Raw genomic sequence first — 21,979 nt, 5'->3', positions numbered from 1 at the left:
TGTACAATTTGATTCTTGAAACTTTTACCTTTTCTGCATTAAATAATTTTACCTAAATGTGTGGCAGCTTATCTCACATGGCAGCTGCATATGATCTTGAATATCAATTAGCAGTTTGTCATCTTTTATCGCAGTCTAAAGTCAGAGTTTTCAAGGCTACAAAGCTCAACCTTCAAATGTACAAAAGACGGAATAAGTCACAGAGATACCGCCTGAGACTTAAGATAAATTGTGTAATTTTGCATGGGGAAAGTCTGCAGTTGTGACAACCTGTTATTTAGATTTCTTTAGTGAAAGTCACTGCAGTGCAATGGAACATTCTCGAAAGCCTCGTGCTTGTGTTTACACTGGCATTTTTTCACTGATAAGTGGCTTTGTCCTCATCAAGGTCAACCCTCTCACTGTGTCTGTCCTTTACTCCCAGAAGTGCTGCTGCAGTAGTTATGGTGTTTAGAGGGTAAAGCATCCCAAAGGTAATCAGCCTACTGCACCTATTTAAGTCTGGAGAAAACACGACACTGGTGCAGAAATAAAAAGAAAGCACCAATGTGCAAAATGATGAAATGAAATGCAACTGTCAGGCGTACGCTCATGAGTTGATATAGAGACTGGAAGGGACTGCAAGGAGTACTGCTGGGTCTCTTGATGCGCCAATCACCGCTTAAAGATGTAAATATATTCAGCTCTTGACTGACAGCTCATTGTGTCATACGCTGCAAGACCTTCCGCCTAACATGTTTCTTTCTCTGCCTCTCTCTGCTATTTTTTTTTTTGTCTGTCTGTCTCTCAAATCTGATCTCTAACTCTTCCTGGGGAGCAGCTTATGTTGGCCAAGCACTTGGAGTGAAAATAGAAGCAATCATTTATTCATCGATTGAAACATCAGAGGACTAAGAGGCAGCGAGGGAGTGGGAGCAACAAAGAGTGGGAAAATAGACTGGTTGAAGGATGAGGCAGAAAAAGACGGGTGATGGTGTGGGTAATTTAAATGGAGTGAAGATCAAACAAGTAGTAAATTTTGTTGAGTGAACAAAAAGTGAAGAGGTTTGCCTTGATAAGAGAACATCAGAACATACAAATAAAAGACAAGTGATGGAAAAGAAAAACAATAGATGTTGTACTAGGTGTTAACCCTCACAGTGACAGACGAGTCCTGACATGCTTAGCAACTTCTGAAGTATAAAAGTATTTGATATAAGTAGTGATCATGATACAGCCACTGTGATTAAAGTATCTTTACCCACAACATACCTGTGTGTGCTGTCGCATGGCGGCTTGTAACTCTTTGAGGCAACAATCAGGATGTCGGATTTCTTTGTTTTATTGACACGAATCATTAACTATCTCATCTCAGATACAACACATGTCCAGCAAAGCGCAAAAAGAGTGAAAAGCTTTTATCCTCAGCAAGGGTATACATTTAAACAGCATTATCCTTCACTAGCAGTGGGGGAAATACATGACATAAGACAGGATTATCCTCTAAAAAAAAAAACAACCTCTCCCTACTATAGGCGCATGATGTGAATTGAAGATAGAGAAGGACCAGGATCCCAGGATACAATGCTTGAGACATTCTGTTATTTGTTTTTTCGTCAGTGAGATGTGAGCTAGATAGATTTCTCCCACACAGTCTAAATAAACAAATACAGAGAGTGGCAAATCCAATGCCAACAGTTACAGTGATACAAGAACATTTCAAAAAATAAAAATGTTTGCAAAGAAATAGAAATAAACAGAACAAGAACTAAATAGAGAGAAGCGGGAAAAAAAGAAAATATTTTTGCAAATGCTGAAATTCCTAAGGTAGCCTATTCTACTGCGTTTCCCCGACCACCCCCCTCCCTTCTTTTTTTTTTATAGTATCATACAGCAAACGACATTCAGAAGAGCAGACCAGAGTGATAGAAAACACTCATGCAAAGAAAGCCTTTTCACACATAGTCACTAACACAGGAAAATCATCTCAAACAACAGCGCTGTCAACAGTCAGTGCCTTCAGGTCTTTTAGTGGATGTTGTTATTGTTGCTTGCTGTTTCTCTACAGACTTTTGATTTGCTACTGTACTTGATAAAAACAATATGACAGGCTGCACCCATTAGGCGCATCAAGTCTTCTGACTAGACTGACCTCCAACTTTTCTCTCTATGGGACCTGGGGATCCAACAGTTTATTAGCAACAGTCTTTGTTTCAGGACCCCCATTGACCAAAAGAAAAGTTCAGCTGGGAAGATCTCTGCAGAAGAACCGGAGCCACAGGAATGAGCTTAGGTTGATATTCCATTATATAAAAAAGGCGTGATGTTATTTTATTTTTTATTTTTTGGCATCTGTTCTTATTCTTTTACATCTGATATAGTGCCTACTTTTACAATCATTTTCTAGGCGGCAAAAAAGAGTTTCATTCCAAAATAAAATACCTCTAACAAAAAGATGGGCGCTAATAAAATAAAGTCTACTATGGGTGACTATTGACATTAGAAGTCATATTATCCTTTATTTACAAAACTGTTCTGTTTGTCTAATAATCACCTGTGACTTTGTGATATTAACTAATAAATCTTTTTTTTTTAATATAACAAATATATCACCTTTTGGAATGAAACTCTTTAGTTTTTTTTTTTTTCAGTGTCATGTATATGCACATTCAATCCACTTTGCATTCACTTTTGATGCAGTCTCTCAGTAAAAGTTATTGGATACTATAAATAGAATAGTCTTGCCATAGTGTTTTTGTTTTGCAGATATATTTTTGTATATAGGGAGATCTCTACACAGACACTATGTATTTATTTATGTAATCCATTTTCCATGGTTACAGTTCTTCGGAGCGGATAACGTGGAACAGTGTGACATTGTAGAGGACCTGGTGGCCATTGTTCCAAGCATAGAGGGCGCGGTCACGCGGGTTGTAGTCCAGCATGGAGATATGTGAGTACTTGTTCTGAAAAGCAATGTCAATGTACTCATAGGTAGAGGAGTTAGTGGAGTAGGCATAGTAGACCTTTGTTCCTCCTGAGTAGCCGTTGGTGACATAGAGAGTACCACAGATCATAAAAGACTCACCGGCACTCCGTTTGGGATGGTTGGTGGTCCAGCTCTTGATGATCTGCAACGTGTTGGGGTTCAGCTTGCTGATGACAATATTGCCGGCATTCTGGTTGGTGGCGTAGACAGCCCATAAGCCTCCCTCATCCACCATCAGGTCAATGTCGGAATGGCCACCCCAGGCGTAATGATACGCATTATTAAAGCCGGCATAGTCAAGCTGCCGGGACTTGCTGATGGAAGAGGTGCGGAAGTCGTATTTGATGATGACGTGGCTCTGGAATTTGTTGAAGTAGATGGAGCCATTGTAGACCACCTGACCTGTTCCTGACCATGGGTGGGGTAACCGGTGAGACGTGAAGTTCTCCGTCGTCATGAACTCCTGCATGGACCCGTACTCCCGCACAAAACGGTTGTTATGGTAACCATCCATGTACCAGACCTAAAGGTCACGACAATAGAAAGATAGATTTAGATCAGAATTAGAAATCAATATTCAGAGCACAGCAGTACTAGAAACCTAATAATAACCCGTCACCATCACTCGTGAGTGAGCTTTTGCGAAAATCAGAGTCTTGCATGCAGATCACACACAGAATAAATCAAATCACAGTGTCAACAAGCATCCCAATTAAGTTAGCACTGAGACTTCCTCAAGGAGCAGATGAAGCCAAGACTCGACATTGTCTGAATGCAAACAGTCAGTATGACAGCCACAGGGTGGCATGAGCTGGGCCCACAGGGAAAATGCCCATCATTCCAGATAAAAGGCCTGTCTCAGCTGCTGCGAGCCAGTTTCCTGCTGGCCTCTGCAGTGGCAAAGAGTTTTCGTTCCGGAGCTGCTGGAGGCTCCAACACTTGCTCATTCTCAGCTGAGACACCTGAAGCCCTTCCTCTACCTGCTTCCATGTGCTGCTGTGATTGATTTAAAAAAAATGATTCACATCAAGGAAGCAGGTCTCCATGGGCCCAGAAGAAAACACAAGGTAAGGAAGTCAAGAGATGAAAGGAACGGGAGCAGGCCCGTCTGCTCCCGTCAATTACGCTCATTCTTCCTTTTCCATCCTTTGATATCGCAGCATATCTTTCATGTGTTCTTTTCAAAATATATTAGTTTCTACAAAAAAGTGGCCTTTACAGTATGCTAAATATAATCCCAGTCAGCAGTAAGCTTCACCTTGCTGCTGAGAATATATTAAATATACACATTATACAGCCTGTGTTGTCATAATTGTTAGCCTTTAGGAAGCAAACTGCACATACTCAGCTACAGTACTGTGCTGCAGGTTCCTCTCAAATGTGATCCCTTTTCTTCCCATGTAACGTTGAGAGTTTTGTGTCCTATTAATGTGTCATAAAGAGCAGGTTCATGCTTAGTGCGCAAACAAACTTACTTAATTTCCACCTTTGCTTGTCAGCACGGCAACTTCCTGTTAAAGTCATATAGATTTATCCCTGCCATTTTAAAGTGCTTCAGTAATGAAAGCAGACCCATTTATTGAGCCAACAAAAGGCCCTACTTGGCAAGTGAAAATCAAATGCAATCAAATCATTTAAAGACAGTTGCCAATTAACACAGATTATGTTTCGCAAGAAGAGCTGACCCTGATCATAGGTGAAGGTTACCTCTAAAGAAAGGCAAACTATTTGTCTTGCAGATCTTCAGGTACTGGTCTCTTAAACAATGAGATGAGGGAGAAGAATCTGATTGTAGATAAATAATACAATCAACTGTTTATCTACCCCAATTTGTGCATGTTGAATATTGGTATGTTAATTTGTCTTCATGTGTTGTATGGACAAAGGAATTTTTATATGACTGCCATATTTAGGCCTACACTCTAAAGTAATGGCACCAGCAGGAGCAAAGTACAAAATAAAAAGCGAAGAAAAAATGGAGGACAACACACCAGACTTGCTGTATCTGTCATCTTGAATAAATAAAAAATTACCAAAGGTCTAAATAAAGCCTTGTGGAAAACTTCATCTCACTGTTCTTTTGTCTTATTTACAAAAGCTGTTAGAAATCACTAAAAATCCTACGAATCTGATTAAAATATATAACATTTAAATATATCACAATAGATGCTGAGTATGCCCCATAAAGCAGCATTTTGATATAACTATAATATGAATATTTTATCATAAGAACAACCTTTTCCAGCCTTTCCGATAAGCTAAGAGAACCGGCTGCTGGCTGTATCTTCATGTTTTCCCTCACCCAATCCTCAAAAGTAAATAAGAGTATTTCAGGAAATGTCACGCTATTGCCACAACACTAGTACTGCACATTGTTTTCAGACTGAGTGTTATTTTGGTAGCAACAAAATGTACAACACCTACAGGAGATGAGCATCTTTGTTCTTCCCCTAAATAAAAGACAGAAACTCGTGATATGACGACCATCACAAAAAAAAAAAAAGCAAGGTACAAATCTGAGCAAGACCTTGATGTTGGCTGTTGGCACTGAGAGTTTAAAAAGCTGTACATTGAAACAAATTCAGTATCATCCTAGGAGATTAATTCCATTCATAGTGTATATCTGCTGCACATACCCGTGTATCTCCTTCGGGTGCCAGAGGGTCGGTCATCCAGGAGCCAAACCTGGATCCAGACGTCTTGATGGTGATGGGATCACTGATGCCTGTCAGTTTGCCGCATGCTGCCAGGAAAGAAGTGAGACGGAAACATCTAGAGCAATGCCCATGTGGGTATTCTGACATCAAACTCTATTCCAAGGGATTCGCGCTCATTTATTTTAAATCTAAGTGAGTTTGCCTGAAGGATGAGGGAGTTGACGTCCAGCTTGTTGCAATGTCTTTCTTTTTGCATAATATATTGTGCACGAGGTGCTTATTATTCAGTTCACACATGCTAATGCCTGTTTTACTCTCTGTGTGGACGTGTGAGAAAATGAAAGGAAGAGTGAATAGGAAAGGGGGAGCCTCTGTGTATTCTGCTCCTGTGTGTTGCTTGTAAGCTGCTGTACTGTTAATTAGTGTTGAGTGAGGTGTTAATGTGAAGTTGACAAAACTATCACTGGGCTCTGTGGCTGAGAGCTGGATAGAATAATGTACCCTTTTTTCTAATGAGAGAGAAATGAAAGACATCATAGACATCATAGTACCAAATAATTCTTCTCAACACTTGACTTTGCAGCATATCCATTTTTCAGATGTTATCTCAGAAAGACAAAGGTCAATTTAAAGATTTTGATGAGTTAATTGTATTCTATGAACATAATGATGCATTTTGATATGCTAATTTAAAAGTGGTTCATTTGAGATTTTCACTGCATCCATTAATCCCTCACTGTAACACTCGACATCGCTCTTTACAACTCTTATCATCTCTCCTGGCATTCACGGTTTTGAAATGTCATTTTAGTGTCAAGAGGTAGCGTGTTTCCTCTGCTAGTCTCAGACACATTTGTCTCACTCCATCTTCGCCTCTTGTTGAATTTCTTCTTCTTACATAATGAGACTGATTTTGCCTTCGTTGGAGCATTTTGTGTGTATCTCTGTGCAACGTGTCGTGTCTGTGATTATGTGTGACCATCACACCTCAGCGGTGGCTGAAAGACGAACACATGGTCACATGAGAAGCATCTACTATTTCTAATGGGGTTTGAGTCTCTTACGTAACTCTCAGTAGGATTAGAGACCACAGTAATACACTGGCCATTGATTTATTTATTTCTTTTCTATCCTCAGATGACTACTATTGCAGGCTGCTGGGAAGCCTACTGATGGATCTGCATTCTGGAGATGCACACAAGGTCTAATCCCCTTTTGGCCTAAATTTGCATGGGCTAAAGCATAGGGTAGCGCAAATGGAAAACCTAATGGGAACTGGGGCTGATAAAACAAAAACACCAACAGTTTACCCCAAAATGTGAGGATTTAGATATAGAATAAACACTTCTATTTGTCAGAGACTGACTGCTGCTAAACCAACAGGGGCAAAAGCAAAAGTGAGCACAAAAACACTGAGGGCTACAACCTGCAATTAGTCTTGTAAACAATTCGATTCCAATTTGGCTGTTTTGTCTATAAAATACCTTAAAATAGTATCAAATATCTCTTATATAATCACTTATAGCCCACAGTTGCTTTTCCAACTGTCTTTCTTTGTCCAACAGTTCAAAACCTAAAGATATTGATTTTATGTATTACAACCAAAAGCCTTCAGATTTAAGAAGAAGGAATCAACTAATTACTGGTCGTCTTTAACAAAGCTGAGGAGATCTAAAAAAATCTAATGAAAAGAGAGGGTGAAGTTGTTTGTAAGAGAGATGGGCATCACGATAACGTCAGTGCCTTATAATTTTATTTGCTACTGAGGAAACTGAAGGTGAGAACAATGGCAGCAGAGCAGGTGGCAGAGGGCTTTACGTGTCGGCATGACCCTTCTGCTCCATTCATCAGTATTGTAGTGTGAAGGCCTGGATTTGCCTGAAGCTGTCTGTGCCACCACATTGCTGGGCCATGACACAGGGTGATGTATTTATTTGATTATTGCCCAGCAAGCTGGCATGTCGTCTTGATGGATGGCCATTGTGTCCTAGCAGCCGCTGGGCTGTTAGTCTCTGTGGTATAAAACAGCTTGAAGGACAGCACTGCAGGGACCCTAGTTACTTGCTTTCACTTTTCCTGCTCTCCTTCAGTTTATCAGTTTCTCCCTTCCCATACTGCCACCTAACTATTTACCTGTCGCTATTATTCAGTGGACAAATATCCCTTACCATCTATTTTCTCTAGCTTTTCCTGTTGTCGTTCTGCTTATGTAAATATGGCTGGTGACCTTCACCAAGTCTAATCTCAATAATGGGAATGTATGCTGTGCTGGAGTGTATTTGTGCACACTATGCATGAATGCCTCTGCAATCGTGTGAAGATGAAAGGAATAGCCACCCTCTGTTCTACCTGAGCCAGTGCCTCACTGGGTGACCTCACCTTTATCTCGCATGCTCTCTCGCACACACACACCCTGGAGTAACTCCCACAGTTCCCTGCTCTTCTGTCTTTGAGAGTCTGACCGCAAATGTGAGGAGCAGGAGGTACATTGAACTCAAAGTAAGAACACGGATTCCTGTCCCACCCTGGTAGGTAGTGAAAGTAGGAGTAGCCTTTAAAAAAGAACTGTGCATGCATAGATAAAAAAAAAAAAAAAAAGAATGACAGAAGAAGTAACTGGGGAGCTGAGATTACAGTGGGTACGGAAAGTATTCAGACCCCTTTAAATTTTTCACTCTTTGTGTCATTGCAGCCATTTGCCAAAATCAAAAAAGTTCATTTTATTTCTCATTAATGTACACTCAGCACCCCATCTTGACAGAAAAAAACAGAAATGTAGAAATTTTTGCAAATTTATTACAAAAGAAAAACTGAAATATCACATGGTCATAAGTATTCAGACCCTGTGCTCAGTATTGAGTAGAAGCACCCTTTTGAGCTAGTACAGCCATGAGTCTTCTTGGGAATGATGCAACAAGTTTTTCACACCTGGATTTGGGGATCCTCTGCCATTCTTCCTTGCAGATCCTCTCCAGTTCTGTCAGGCTGGATGGTGAACGTTGGTGGACAGCCATTTTCAGGTCTCTCCAGAGATGCTCAATTGGGTTTAGGTCAGGGCTCTGGCTGGGCCAGTCAAGAACGGTCACAGAGTTGTTCCGAAGCCACTCCTTTGTTATTTTAGCTGTGTGCTTAGGGTCATTGTCCTGTTGAAAGGTGAACCTTCGGCCCAGTCTGAGGTCCTGAGCACTCTGGAAGAGGTTTTCTTCCAGGATATCTCTGTACTTGGCCACATTCATCTTTCCTTCAATTGCAACCAGTCGTCCTGTCCCTGCAGCTGAAAAACACCCCCACAACATGATGCTCCCACCACCATGTTTCACTGTAGGGATTGTATTGGGCAGGTGATGAGCAGTGCCTGGTTTTCTCCACACATACCGCTTAGAATTAACACCAAAAAGTTCAATCTTGGTCTCATCAGACCAGAGAATCTTATTTCTCATGGTCTGGGAGTTCTTCATGTGTTTTTTGGCAATCTCTATGTGGGCTTTCATGTGTCTTCCACTGAGGAGAGGCTTCCATCGGGCCACTCTGCCATAAAGCCCCGACTGGTGGAGGGCTGCAGTGATAGTTGACTCTGTGGAACTTTCTCCCATCTCCCTACAGCATCTCTGGAGCTCAGCCACAGTGATCTTTGGGTTCTTCTTTACCTCTCTCACCAAGGCTCTTCTCCCACGATTGCTCAGTTTGACTGGACGGCCAGGTCTAGGAAGAGTTCTGGTTGTCCCAAACTTTTTCCATTTGAGGATTATGGAGGCCACTGTGCTCTTAGGAACCTTGAGTGCTGCAGAAATTCTTTTGTAACCTTGGCCAGATCTGTGCCTTACCACAATTCTGTCTCTGAGCTCCTTGGACAGTTTTCCTTCGACCTCATGATTCTCATTTGCTCTGACATGCACTGTGAGCTGTAAGGTCTTATATAGACAGGTGTGTGCCTTTCCTAATCAAGTCCAATCAGTTTAATTAAACACAGCTGGACTCCAATGAAGGAGCAGAACCATCTCAAGGAGGATCAGAAGAAATGGACAGCATGTGAGTTAAATATGAGTGTCACTGCAAAGGGTCTGAATACTTATGACCATGTGATATTTCAGTTTTGCAAAAATTTCTACATTTCTGTTTTTTTCTGTCAAGATGGGGTGCTGAGTGTACATTAATGAGAAATAAAATGAACTTTTTTGATTTTGGCAAATGGCTGCAATGACACAAATAGTGAAAAATTTAAAGGGGTCTGAATACTTTCCGTACCCACTGTAGGTGTCTGCATTTTGTACATTTAATTTCTCTGTCCCCAACAGCTTTGCGTAAAAGAACAGCAGGCATTGTAACCAAAAGCTTCTCCCAATTTCTTTCTCCCAGTGAATAATTTGAAACAGGGACGCAATATGCCCGTGATGTGCAGGATGTAAGTGTCTCTGCTCTCATAATATATCTTAGTCACTGTGGTGTGGGTGTGCATCTATTAGCACTGTGGGCTGTGACAGAGGTGTGAAGAGACTAAGGCAGGGGCTAAAAGCAAAGATAAGACTGAAGGAAACTTGTAAAATGAGGACACTGCCAGTGGCTCTCTTCATCTGTATTCTATCCACTGCTGGGTATTTGTGTGTGCACCTGCAAAACCATGTGAAACACCACATAACCTGAGCATATATTTTCATATCTCATCTCTTTCAGCACAGGAAAGCACTACTCTGGGACATTACGCAACACTCTAAAGTAAAGTATTAATAAATGTCCCAACACATACAGAATGAAAAGGTGGGACTTGTAGAACTTCCACCAAACTTCATTTTATTCTGGAATACTGTTTGTCCATGACCTATTCTATATAATATCAAAATAGTGAAAGTTTTTTAGAGCCCAACGATGCATTTTTATATAGCTTGGTTCAGCCAATCAGGTATCAATTTACAGCAAAAAAACAAGAGTGTAATAACAAATAATCAAATTTTAAGAGTTGGAATCCAGCAACAGTTTAAGGCAATAGGCTTTTTAGGCTGATATATGGTGTTGATTTATGTTCTGTTACTTCAGCACTAGTTTCTTGTTTTTTTGCAAGAAAAATGTACAGATTTAGAAATTACCACAGCATAACTCCAGTTCTGAGTACATGCATCACTCTCATGAACTTTATCATCAGTTACCTTGGCAACGCAGGACTAAACCAACAGCAAAGGCTGTTAACAAGCAAGAATGTATGAAACTGTAAATGGCAAATATGAGGCAAGTCTACAAAATATGCATTGTAGTGGTAGAGCGTCACCCAATGTTCCTGTGATGTTGTCTATCATGTGAATATGCCTGAGGATCTCTTTCTGACCAGTCACAGCAAGCTGTATGTTAGTGTTCGTGCATGCACGTATTTGAAGCAAAGTGTGTGCCAACAACTTTCTGTGCCTACCTAATTTTTGCATGCATGCTCGGAGTCTCTCCTCAAGATTTGACACTCTGTTGTGGAGCTCCTCGTAGTCATAGGCCCCCATCTCCTCCTGTAGTTCGCTTAGAACTGACGTCAGATTCTGGACCTCCTCCTTAAACTGCAATACCAATTTGGCATCGGCTTTGTACTCCTCCAACACTGGTATCAACGGTCTAAGCTCCTCCATTTTCGCCTTTATGGCCTGAAAGGATTAGAATAAGCTCGGTTGAGTGTCATGCGCGACAAAAGGAGAGCCGCTGTCCATAATGGAAAGAAAAGAAAAATAAAAAAAAAATACCTGTCTGAACCTGACTACTCTATCTCTTTCCTGCCTCTTCACTGACATGAGGTTCCCCTGTTTGTGTCCACTTTCAGTGTTTGTGTGTGAACAGCTGTGTTTTGTCCGTGCAGGTGTGTGTCTGAGCAAACAAACCCGAAAAATATTCTCCACCCGCTAGACGAGCAGAGCAGGTGGCTCCGTCCCAGCAGTGACCAGCCATTAAAAAGCAAGCCCTCTGTACACCGACAACAATTGGGAAAGCTCTTTATTGGTCATCATTGTTTAAAATGCAACATCGTATTAAGGGTTACATGCTTTTACATGTCACACACAACAAAGTGTCTCGAATTTTACGTCTAGAATTTTACGCATAGATTTGTTGAGTAACCAAATATGCATAGACAAAAGCCAAAGGAAAATAAAACGAGTAACAGCAATAATAGTAATAATAATAATAATAAATGTATTTACGTTTGAAAAAAGCTTTTAGATGGAAATCTTTGACAGCAGTAACATGCAGGAAGAGATCAGTGGTGGGTTGGTTTAGGAGAGGAGTGGGGTTTCTTAGTCTTAATGGTGCTAAAGGTAAATTAACTGTTTGACGCCCAAATGCTCTCAGTACTCTGGCCCCGTTCAAGGGAATCTGGAATTGACCTGCCTCTTCTTCCCTGTGGCTCTCTTTACATGTCTTAAAGTTAGCCCTGCAAGCAAGAAAATGACAAACTGTTGACAGGGGCTAGAGCTTGCTAACCTATCTTACAGACACACAAACAAACGCACACACACTTAGTACAAACACTTAGACATGTTACAAAATACTCCACACATGCACTGAACGCAGCATTAGTTGCATGCACAGATGACAGGATCACACACATGTAATAGTGACGGTTAGATGGTACAAACAAGAACTGCTTTTGATTCAGAGTGCTAGAGGTAAGAACACAGTAACTTACACTTATTCTTTGTCCAGCTATCTCCTGATTTGAGATAAAATGTCAGTTTTACCAAGGCAGCATTCTCAAGTGGCTGCATCTGCTGCAGCAAAATGTAGCATTTGAGAACTTTGGGTTCTTTTGTTAAACATAGACCAGTAACAACTGATTAGCCGACTGACAGAAAGTAACTGACTTTTGTCATTTGAAGTAATATTTTAAGCAAAAAATGGAAGAAAAAAAAAAAAGTCCCCCAGTTCCAGCTTCTCAATTCAATTCAATCAGATGAAACAAGTAATTTAATTAAGTCCCCTTGGGCTTTCTGACATTTTATAGGCCAATAAAGCCTCGAAGAAACACTCCTTGGAGGCTTAATATCTACTCCATGCTAACAAGAATGCATATCCCCTATATAGAGGCCTTGGTGTTGACTGTACAATTTAACACTTTGCACATTTCAATCTCCCTCTTGATTCATGATCTCACCCCGTGGTTTAACAAGGATATGAATTCTTGCAGCTGGGTTTATACATGCACTTATTTAACATCTTTTATTGTTCATGCATTATGGATTTGTTGCAGGGGTGGTTTAGGCAATTGTGAAGCATCTCCACAGTGGAAACACACCGAAATGACATGGGTAAAGCTGTTTAAAATGGGCTACAGAGCAGTTACAGTATGATATAATGGCAGTTGGATCAATGGCTTGAGATCAGGCTCTGTACCTTGTATTGCTTGGCAATGTTCTGCTTGTGGTTCTCCTCCACCTGCCTGAACTTGGTCTCCAAACCACGGAGCTGGACCTCCATCTTCTCCACATACTGCAGGTCCCTTTGGGTTCGCTGATCCAGCACCTGGATGGACTGGGTCATGTTCTGGACCTGGAGTGCCATTTGAACACACTGGTCAGGGTAATTAAATAAATCTCTATTTCTCATGCTGTAATTAGTGCAATGAGCATGAGATGTAGAGAAAATGCACCAGACTTTCAATATGTTGTTTTGGCTGGGCATTCTTCTTGCAGTGAGTCAAACTCTGACATCAGGCCAACTAGTCAGGGGCCTCAGACACATGGTGCAAGTGTAGAATGCATACTGTTAAGACATTTGGTTTCTCCAAAACTGTCCAGAAACTTGGCTCAACTGCTATTTATTTAATAGAAATCTGTTGATGCCTCGTCTTTTTTGGCAGCTTTTGTGAATCAGCTAACTAGACTGCTTTATTTGGGGATTATCTCTGTCCTTTAATGAAAAGGATTTTTTCATAAATATCCTTAAATGATCCTTTTGAGTAAATGGGGTTGTCATAGCTTGAAGTCCATGGGTATTGAGCAGGGTTGCATCATCAGGTGTTTTGCTTTGGATGAGTGAAGTACAACAAAGCGGCAGTGTGTAGCTGCCTCCGATGATGCCTGCTGGGTTTCCAGGGAGCTCATTAGAACATGATTCCTGTTCTTGTCCAATGGGCAGAAAGGTGAACTGAAGACCACAAACATGGGTGTGTATATGTCTTTATGTGTGAAAACAACAAAAGGTGGTTAATTCTGAGCCCCGTCTTTAATTGCTGGGGTCATTTGTTGTGGAGGAGTTAAGGGGTAATTACCTTCTCTAACAGCTGCCTCAGTTGTTTGGTGCGGGCATCCCGTGAACACATGGACTGCTGGGGTGCCACCACAGTGCAGACACACCTTCCCTCACTATCCTGGGCTGAACTGTACACCTGCCACGATTCCTCTGGGTTTGCTGGCAAAACCTGAAGACAAAGGAGTGGATAAATTAAGAAAAAGGGCTGCTCAAAGGTGATATCAGTGGAGAGGGGAGCGAAGTGTGAGCGGCAAAGAAGAAAGCTCAGACAAAGACAGGAAGGAGAAAAAAATAACTCACTGTGATTAGTCAACGGCATTTAAAAGTAAGATGTTACCAAAGTTGGTGCTTCACTGTTATTTGGCCACTCAGTGTATCGTGATGTGCTGCGACCACCAGGCTCCACCATCATATTATGAACACACAAAGGAAGGACGCAGCCAATCAACACAGCTGAGGCTCTTCACATTATTCAGTGGGCGTGTGTGTGAAAGCAGTGACGCCTCTTACGTCAGGGTTTGGTTTTTTTTTTTTTAGTGAGACATCAGCAATAAACCGAACAGGACAGACCTGCTGATTGATTCAATTAGTGAGAAGGACTTGACAAAATCCAAAGCTACCATCACAGCAGCTGTCAGTAAGAATGTGCTGACCACACAAAGAAAACCACTATGCAGCATCTGTCTTATCTCAGGGTGTCTCAGTGCTTTGACACCGCTCTGAGATTAAAACATCTGGAATAAAATACTCATCTCAAAACTAAACATACGACTAAACGCCTGTTCACTACATCTTTATCTACTGAATTGCCATCATCATCCATTGTTCCTGATTTCAGTGCTAAGCCCCACTTGACAGAGAGCTCACAGTATTACCCTGGCACAGAAACAGCTCGGGATCTGCCAGGAGTCTGACGGAGAAACAAAGAAACGCTTCATCTTGACTCCTTAGCAGCACCTTGGCTTTGCGCGCCTCTCATTCACACAGCCTGAAAGGAAGAATGAGGACTCCCGCTGTTTCACAGGGTAAAAATATCACTGCTCTGAAATCTGTCACGACTGTCTCCTAACTTCCCGCCACTGGATTTCTTATTCATGTCTCTGCCATAAAAATAACGAGGAAAAAAACTTCCCACTTAGTGCAGGTGACTCGTATCGGCAGAGGCAGCAGCTGGAGCAATACCAGACACAAGAGGAGCAGATCTATGATGCCTCTCCGTGTCTTTCTTACTTTTTCATGCAGCCTGCAAGCGCACCAAGTTAAAACTATTTCTCCTCTCAATTTGGAACCAAAAGCGCACAGCTGTTGCGTGTAATTAACTGCAATAGTCGGCATTTATTCAGTAAAAAGCCAAACTGCCGCAGAAAATATGCGAAACTTGCGCACTTACTCCCGTGCTCCGGTCCGGGTACCCTCCCTGTGCCGCTGTAAGCTTGGTAGTATTGAGCCCCACCAGAGAGGGGAGGGTCTGCGACATCCAGTTGGTGATCATCGCCATGGTGCTGAGCACGACGCCGATCTTCAGCAAAGGCACTGACATCTTTGCGCTCTGCTTGGACTTTATTCAAGCCGTCTTCATTCTACAGACTCCGGTGAGAAACAAGCGAGGCGAGTCATGATGCCCAGAGCAGCTTGCTGTTTCACCCGGGACTCCGGCTCGGCTGGTCTTTTTTTGGACATCTCCAACGAAGCACGGGCGGCGAACGAGTCGGACGCGATAGAAACGACCGAAACGGGAAGGTCGGCACGGTGATAAAACTGCAACACTTGATCCAGCAGGAGGTAAAACGGGGGTAAAACCTGAAAACTACTGCTGGAAACGTCCCCAGGTTAGCTCCTCTGTCCGCGTTGTCCCGCACACTGCCTGCTGCCTCTCCGGTTCACCTTTACTATTTCGTTCACGCCCGACGGTCCGCCTCCTGCCTTGGTGCGCTCTGTGATTAAGTGCCACTGACTACACACGCAGGCTGCTCCAAATGGATGAGAGAAGGAAAGAGGAGGTACTACGGATCTATCTATATCACCAGACGCAATGATGTCAGCCAGGTTGGAGTCCGTTCATGGTAATATCTGGGATTGCGCCTGATTCGCCCATTGCTGTCCGACACTGCCTGTCCCCAGAGGAAATGACAATGAGCAGAGGTCGGCCGACTGCGACGCTGGGGGATTATCTATTGCCAACAGCGACATTTGTTCTTCCACTGCCCCAAAAGAAGAGAGACTATGTTCTCAGTAACAGGAGCGAACCTCTTTGGAAAACTGGCCCTGAGTTAAAGTAAAACAAGCAGTGAATAAGGGCCAAAAGGCCAAATACGCACGAAATATTTATGTTAAATGGCGCATTGCAATGACAGTGGGCTGCTCGGACCCAGACCATGTTTTATTTATGGCAGAGTGGATGGTTTCATCTCACGTTGAGGATGAGCTTTTAATTCGTGGGACTCTGGCGCCATCGTGTAGCTGAATTTGGCGTTGCTGAAATCAAAGGCAAGAGCTTTTCCAATGCAAAGGAGAGGGAGATAATATGCACACACGTGTTTTAAAAGACTCACAACTCAAATATAACTCTTCAGTTTTGAGTAACTCTTCAGTATGTAGCTATATTTCATGTTTATGCACTGACTACATGGTGCATAGTGCAGCTGCTTTACAGTTAACTAGTACATATCTGTGTTTGGAATGACATCTTCCACAGCAGGCGTGTTTGTTTTCAAAAGGATACTCAAGTTCAGAAACCAGAAATGATTCATTTGTCCACATCCCAAGAGCACGTCAACAGGCCTGCAGGCTAATGTGCTAGGTTGTGGGCTAAATTGCAATGCTGCATGATACATGAGGGCCTCAGAATAGCCAAAGAGGCTCTGTGTCCTCAGCTATTCCTGTTGGCTCCATAATGCATTTTTCTGGTACACTGAAAGATGGAAGGAAAGTTTGAAATCACTCCACCTCCATATTTCTCTCTCACACTCTCTTTCCCTTCCCTGCTCCTCTCATCGCCCCCACACCTACATGACTTGTGAGGTGGGAGCTTGTAATAGTTATGGCTCCACAGACCACTGTGAAGTATCAGCAGGGGTCAGCTCACCACTGATTTGCAGGATAATCTAGTCTTATGTAATATGATGCACTTTGGCGTGGCCCAGCAGTCACTGATGTAGATACAGTTGGATTCTGAGCCTCACAGGCCTGGAGCCCATTTAGGTCCCATCCAGGTGAAACAAATGATCCAGAGTTTATGGGCCGTCTCTAATATTAAGACCAGGAGAGACGCCACAGGTGCACTGACAAAGACAACTGACTCAGTGGACAAATCAATTAGTCATTCAGTCCTCAGCCAGGCAGTATCTCTATTCATCAAGAGTGATTTATAGAGATTTGTGTATAAAACCAATCTTTTACTAGAAATGCATTACACCACGTATTGTGCAAGCACACAAGAAATGTGGATTCATAATTTAATTGATAACTATGCAGTGTAATATAATGAATGAATAAAGTCAGAGAGGTGTGGTTCTAATGATAGTTTTGTGAGAACGTAGCTGCTGGTTTTATACTGTCACTATCACTGTTATTTTCACTTTGTAATACGAGACACAAATTACAATTGAAGTTGCAGATGAAAAGTGTAGATGTTCCTGCGTTACATCTCACAATATTAAAAAAAAAAAAAAAAAACAACTACTAGGAAATACCAATAAATACCCAGAAAATGGCACATTAAAGTTTCATAGCAGTAGTACGTCTGGCTGGGCAATTGTACTGTATCGTAACAGGTGTTCAAACTTTGTATACAGCAGCATAAGCACACTGACACACTCGGTATACAATGCACCAACTGTTCAAAAAGTAGCAAAAAAATAATCATTTCCAGCCTGCAAGTGCAGTACAGAATGCTCCATATTTCCACCTACTCCTCCTCTGCTCGCTTTCTTTCTCTCCCCCTCTTGCTTCATTGCTCAACCAACCATACTGAATAATAAATAGCCTCAACCTCAGCTGCCAATCACACCACGCATATTGCAATTCAGCTAAACTCCATCTCAGTTTCTTACATAAAACTGAATTGATTTTGGGGGGGATTTCATTACATTAAAAATCCTAAACCATTTCAAAATGTTCCCTTGCTGGAGCCCTTATAGTTTCAGCTTGAGCAGCATAAATGTTGACATGTTGGCAAAGTAGATTTTGTGGTTTCATGTGAATTGAAGGAATGACTTTTTTTTAAAATTTAATTACAAATATTTAAAGCTTAACGTGCTTTACAGTAATTCTTTACTTGGTGTTTGTTTGTACAGTGATCGTTAGTATGTAGGTCTGATTGTGTCAACGTGATGGCATCTGTTGTGTCAGGTGTCAGAGAGATGCTTTAGGATGTGGGCCTGCAGCCATGGGGGAGCCACTAGGTGAGGAACAGATGCCTCTCTAGCTGCTTACTATTCTTCTCTGTGTGAACACCAGCCAGTCGCCAAATCCTTCAGCGTAGAGGATGGAGCTGAATGAATGTGAGCAGAATTAAAGAGGAGAGCTTGCTACTAATCAGGCATCTCCCTGCTCACATGGCCAGATGTTAAGAAAAGAGCTGCAGCTGCCCCACACCGTCTGAAACTGTGTGAGACTTTTGAAGCTGGGTGGTTAGTGTGGCCATTAAGAGGGTGTTATTGTTCGGCATCAAAGGTCAGGGCCATGCTGCCTGGATGGGGTTTTTTTTCCTGATAGGTAATCTGAAACTAAAAGCCTTTCTATCTTTGTATTTCTAGAGACACCTCTCACTTTTTAGGATCTGTCTTCAAAAAGTGAAGAGACATGGAGAGGCCTGGTCTTCCTGCAACAAAATCCACTGTAGGTTTCTATAGCAGAGGCAGTATAAATACAGCCTGTCAGTATATCTTGTATTTCTCTTCTGCTAGAAGGGAGCAGACAGGCAAGGCTGTGGACTAATATCGACTTACCTTCAAGCAGATAACACACACTCCATCACAGAAAGACTGTCACTGTAAAGTGGGCCCTGACCTGCACCACGCCGGACCCGAACTAACTGTCATGAAATCCAAAGTGAAACACTCTCTCCGCCCTGACTGATGACTTTCATCAATCAGTGCAAATAGCCCCATTGTTCAATTGTGTCAGCATTTCTGGGCTCTATGCTGCTGTGCTGGACATCCAGTTCAGATTATAGGCTGAACCTTTTCTGTTTCAGTGTAGGGGAAATAAAATAAGAGCAGTGCTAACTGTGTGTACGGTTCTAGTCTTGATCAAATTACAAATCAAATTTCACATGAATGTCAAAACCAAGCTGCTGCTCTATGAATAAAAATATTCTTCTCACAGCAGTGTGACATTTCTCATAAATTTGTGGAAATCAATTACTGGCATATTTCTGTCAAGGCAATATTACATCTATATTGCTCTAACACGTTGGTTTTCAGGGCCAGCAGGGTTTGCTGCAACCTACTTTGATGACACATTTTATACACTTTGTCACTTAGAGTCGAGTATATTATGGAGAGACCAGGAACGCAGATTCATTTATTGATAGCTCCTCTGAGACAACTGATTTTCTAGTCTCCAATTACCAACTACAATTGGATTCACACAGCACTGAAGCCTATGAAATATGATTCTCTGTTCCAGCACAGGCAATTAAATCATCAAATGCTTCAGTCCAGTGGTGACAGGACCTGGTAATAAATACATTCACTCTCTCCCCCCCACGATACTGTTACAGCAGAATTTATGACGACAACAGTTTAATGTTACAGTAACTATTGCATGTATTGCTGCAAATGACCTTATAGACAGCAGGAAGTTATTACTAGTCCCAGTAAGGCATTAGAGAGATGCACTTTATTGACCAGTAATTTTGTTTACTACTGAGCTACTGGTTTTACCTGGTTGGACTAAATGTTCTCTTCCCCTTAGGAGTAAGTCACACTGTGGTCATTGAGCATGCTCACACCTTCTCTGAGACGCTGCATTTGATTGTGGAGCCCTGTAGAGCAGCAGCCCATAATTCCCCATAACAGTGGTGATTTCAAAGAAAGCTACAGGTAACATGATGCATTAGAAAAACGTTGCAGCTGATTCATCTGATTTGACCATTTGTTAATGATGAAACTGGCAAATCGTGCATCAATTTCCCCCGGAATATCTGTCCCCTTTGTCAGGGCTCTGCTGGATCTATCCGCGCCCGTCAAGCACAATGTATTCACATCATGTAATCCCATCCGATAATCTGTTTAAACGGGGTAGAGGGCTAATTCACCGGGGCTCTTTAAACGAGGTAACCGGGTAATCTATGGGCGGATCTGAAGCCAATTAACAACGGGTTCTAGCTTTTAATACAGGAGGTGGAAAATGGCGTTAAAAACCTACTTGGGTGAGTTCTGTGCCCATGAAGATGAGAAGAATCAGAGTCAGGAGCTTGCTCGCAGGCTGCATCTCTTGCCTCCGGTGTGTGTGGACCAGCGGTCTCACATGCAGATCGAGTCCCTTTGCGTCCCCCCGCACAGCAGTCCTTTCCTCCCGGCTCTCTTTACGCGTTGCGAGTGGCTCGATTTTGCTCTTCTGGTTATCTGATCCCTCAGTAAGCCTGAATGAGAAAGCGACAGCTCTGTTTCACGGAATCGTCTCTGTGCATATTCATTTCATATCGGGAGCCAGTCTTCGGTGCCTCTCCCTTCGGTGTTCCGTGCCCGCACTTATTTATTGCTGCGACGGACTATGATGAACATTGGGCTAAAGACGCACAAACGTTGTCGTGTTCTCGACTATAAACCTTCACTCTGTTATTGCCAAAAGTTTACCTCCCCGCCTCAAGCTGCCGTATAAGCTCTGGAGGAAAAAATGAGAGTGACGGCGTTGTACATGGTGCTGAAAACGGAAGCTGCATCGTCGGGAGAGGGAGATTTAAACTGGCAAACATACAGGAACAAAACGCCTTTCCAAGATGCTTCAGTGTCACTTAGTCCCATCAATATCTGTGCTTTATTATTTTTATTTCAAACTACTCATTGACTCAAATCAATTCATTCCACAAGAAAAATTCATAATAAAATGACAGGATAAAATAAATATTTTTGACAAAAAACTGAAGAAACAAAGCTCATTATATTCAGCTCATTGTTTTATTTAGTCCCATGCTTTAATTTTGAAGGTGGAGTATGGAGTCTGGGAACATTCAACAGGTGTTTTTGATTAGGCCGATTTGATTTAATATTGTATGTCTACAGAGTCCAAACTTCTACATGCAAAAAAAAAAAAAAATCTTCCACAAAGTACCAGGAATACAATTATGGGTCCTCACTTCTATGTTTGTCCAGCGTTAGCCTATTATTGTGGCTAAAATAGCATCTTACCTGAGTAGCATGCAGCTCGTATCTCTCCAAAGTAAAACATTATTTGTGGGTCCAAAACAACCATCCAGGGAAAACCAGGAGCTGATTTAGAAGAACAAAAGTCCACTGATCAATCGGGCTCATGCATCACGAAACCAAAGTAACAATAACAGGAAGTAGCTCGACTCCATACTTTCCACATGCAAGTAGAACAAACTTAGTAGCCGGAAGATGTGAAGATGTGGGAGGATTGACAGATGAGCTGACCAATAAGATTTGGTACTACAGGCCCAGAAGTAAAGCAAACCACTCCCCATCTGTGTAGGCTCCACTGTGACAGCCCTATAGAAAACCTGTACTGTTGACAAAGTCATCAGGTAATGCCTTGCTATGGTGATGTATGTGTCTAAATGGTTTAATAACCATAAACAGTTTAAATGTTTCAACATCAGTGTAAAAATACAAGTCAAAATGTGTTGAACTACACATGAGTCTTAAAATACCTCAGTCCACCTAAAGAAGACCAACCACAGTTGTTGAACATGGGGCTGCAATCAGCAGTAATTGTAATTATCAGTTAATCTCTCTAACATTATTTTCTTGTGACTGAAAATGTTCTGCTGAAAATAGCAAAAGTACTCATTAGAATTAAACAGTCCAAACAGTCCAAACCCAAATATGTTTAATTTATATCATGGATGGAAGAAAGCATGTCTTTCTGTGGTAAATGCATGTCCAAGTATTCTGCCCCTGGTCAGGGCTATGGCTGTGGAGCGACTAATGTGGAGTTATTGGAAAGAAAAAGG

The 21,979-nt window shown here is 42.0% G+C and overlaps 1 protein-coding gene across 4 annotated transcripts; it reads right to left on the bottom strand.

The window, feature by feature from the left end:
• Positions 1-1,305: 1,305 nt before the first annotated feature.
• On the bottom strand, positions 1,306-21,360 carry olfm1b (olfactomedin 1b). 4 transcript variants are annotated; one of them, XM_026298323.2, is made up of 7 exons: positions 21,195-21,360; positions 20,212-20,428; positions 13,859-14,008; positions 12,982-13,137; positions 11,024-11,243; positions 5,605-5,711; positions 1,306-3,491 (listed from the first exon to the last, which is right to left on the bottom strand). In XM_026298323.2, exons 1-7 carry the CDS (start codon positions 21,203-21,205, stop codon positions 2,817-2,819), a joined length of 1,536 nt encoding a protein of 511 aa, XP_026154108.1. In that variant the 5' UTR covers positions 21,206-21,360; the 3' UTR covers positions 1,306-2,816. The 4 variants fall into 4 exon arrangements, with proteins under 4 accessions (XP_026154108.1, XP_026154109.1, XP_026154110.1 ...); XM_026298324.2 differs by lacking the exons at positions 20,212-20,428; positions 21,195-21,360 and adding an exon at positions 15,230-15,800; XM_026298325.2 differs by lacking the exons at positions 1,306-3,491; positions 5,605-5,711; positions 11,024-11,243 and adding exons at positions 11,570-12,022; positions 12,278-12,301.
• Between the last annotated feature and the right edge of the window lie 619 nt (positions 21,361-21,979).

This window comes from Mastacembelus armatus, chromosome 12, assembly GCF_900324485.2.
Source record: "Mastacembelus armatus chromosome 12, fMasArm1.2, whole genome shotgun sequence".
Classification (NCBI taxonomy): Eukaryota; Metazoa; Chordata; class Actinopteri; order Synbranchiformes; family Mastacembelidae; genus Mastacembelus; species Mastacembelus armatus.
Note: the sequence above shows the minus strand (reverse complement) of the source record. Positions and strands in the feature narration are given on the sequence as shown.

Bases quoted from the DNA above. Each gene is read 5' to 3' on its own strand.
- olfm1b (XM_026298323.2), bottom strand. The intron at 13,138-13,858 runs GTAATTACCCCT...ATGGCACTCCAG, and splicing joins TGAGGCAGCTGTTAGAGAAG to GTCCAGAACATGACCCAGTC. The intron at 3,492-5,604 runs GTATGTGCAGCA...CGTGACCTTTAG, and splicing joins CACCCGAAGGAGATACACGG to GTCTGGTACATGGATGGTTA.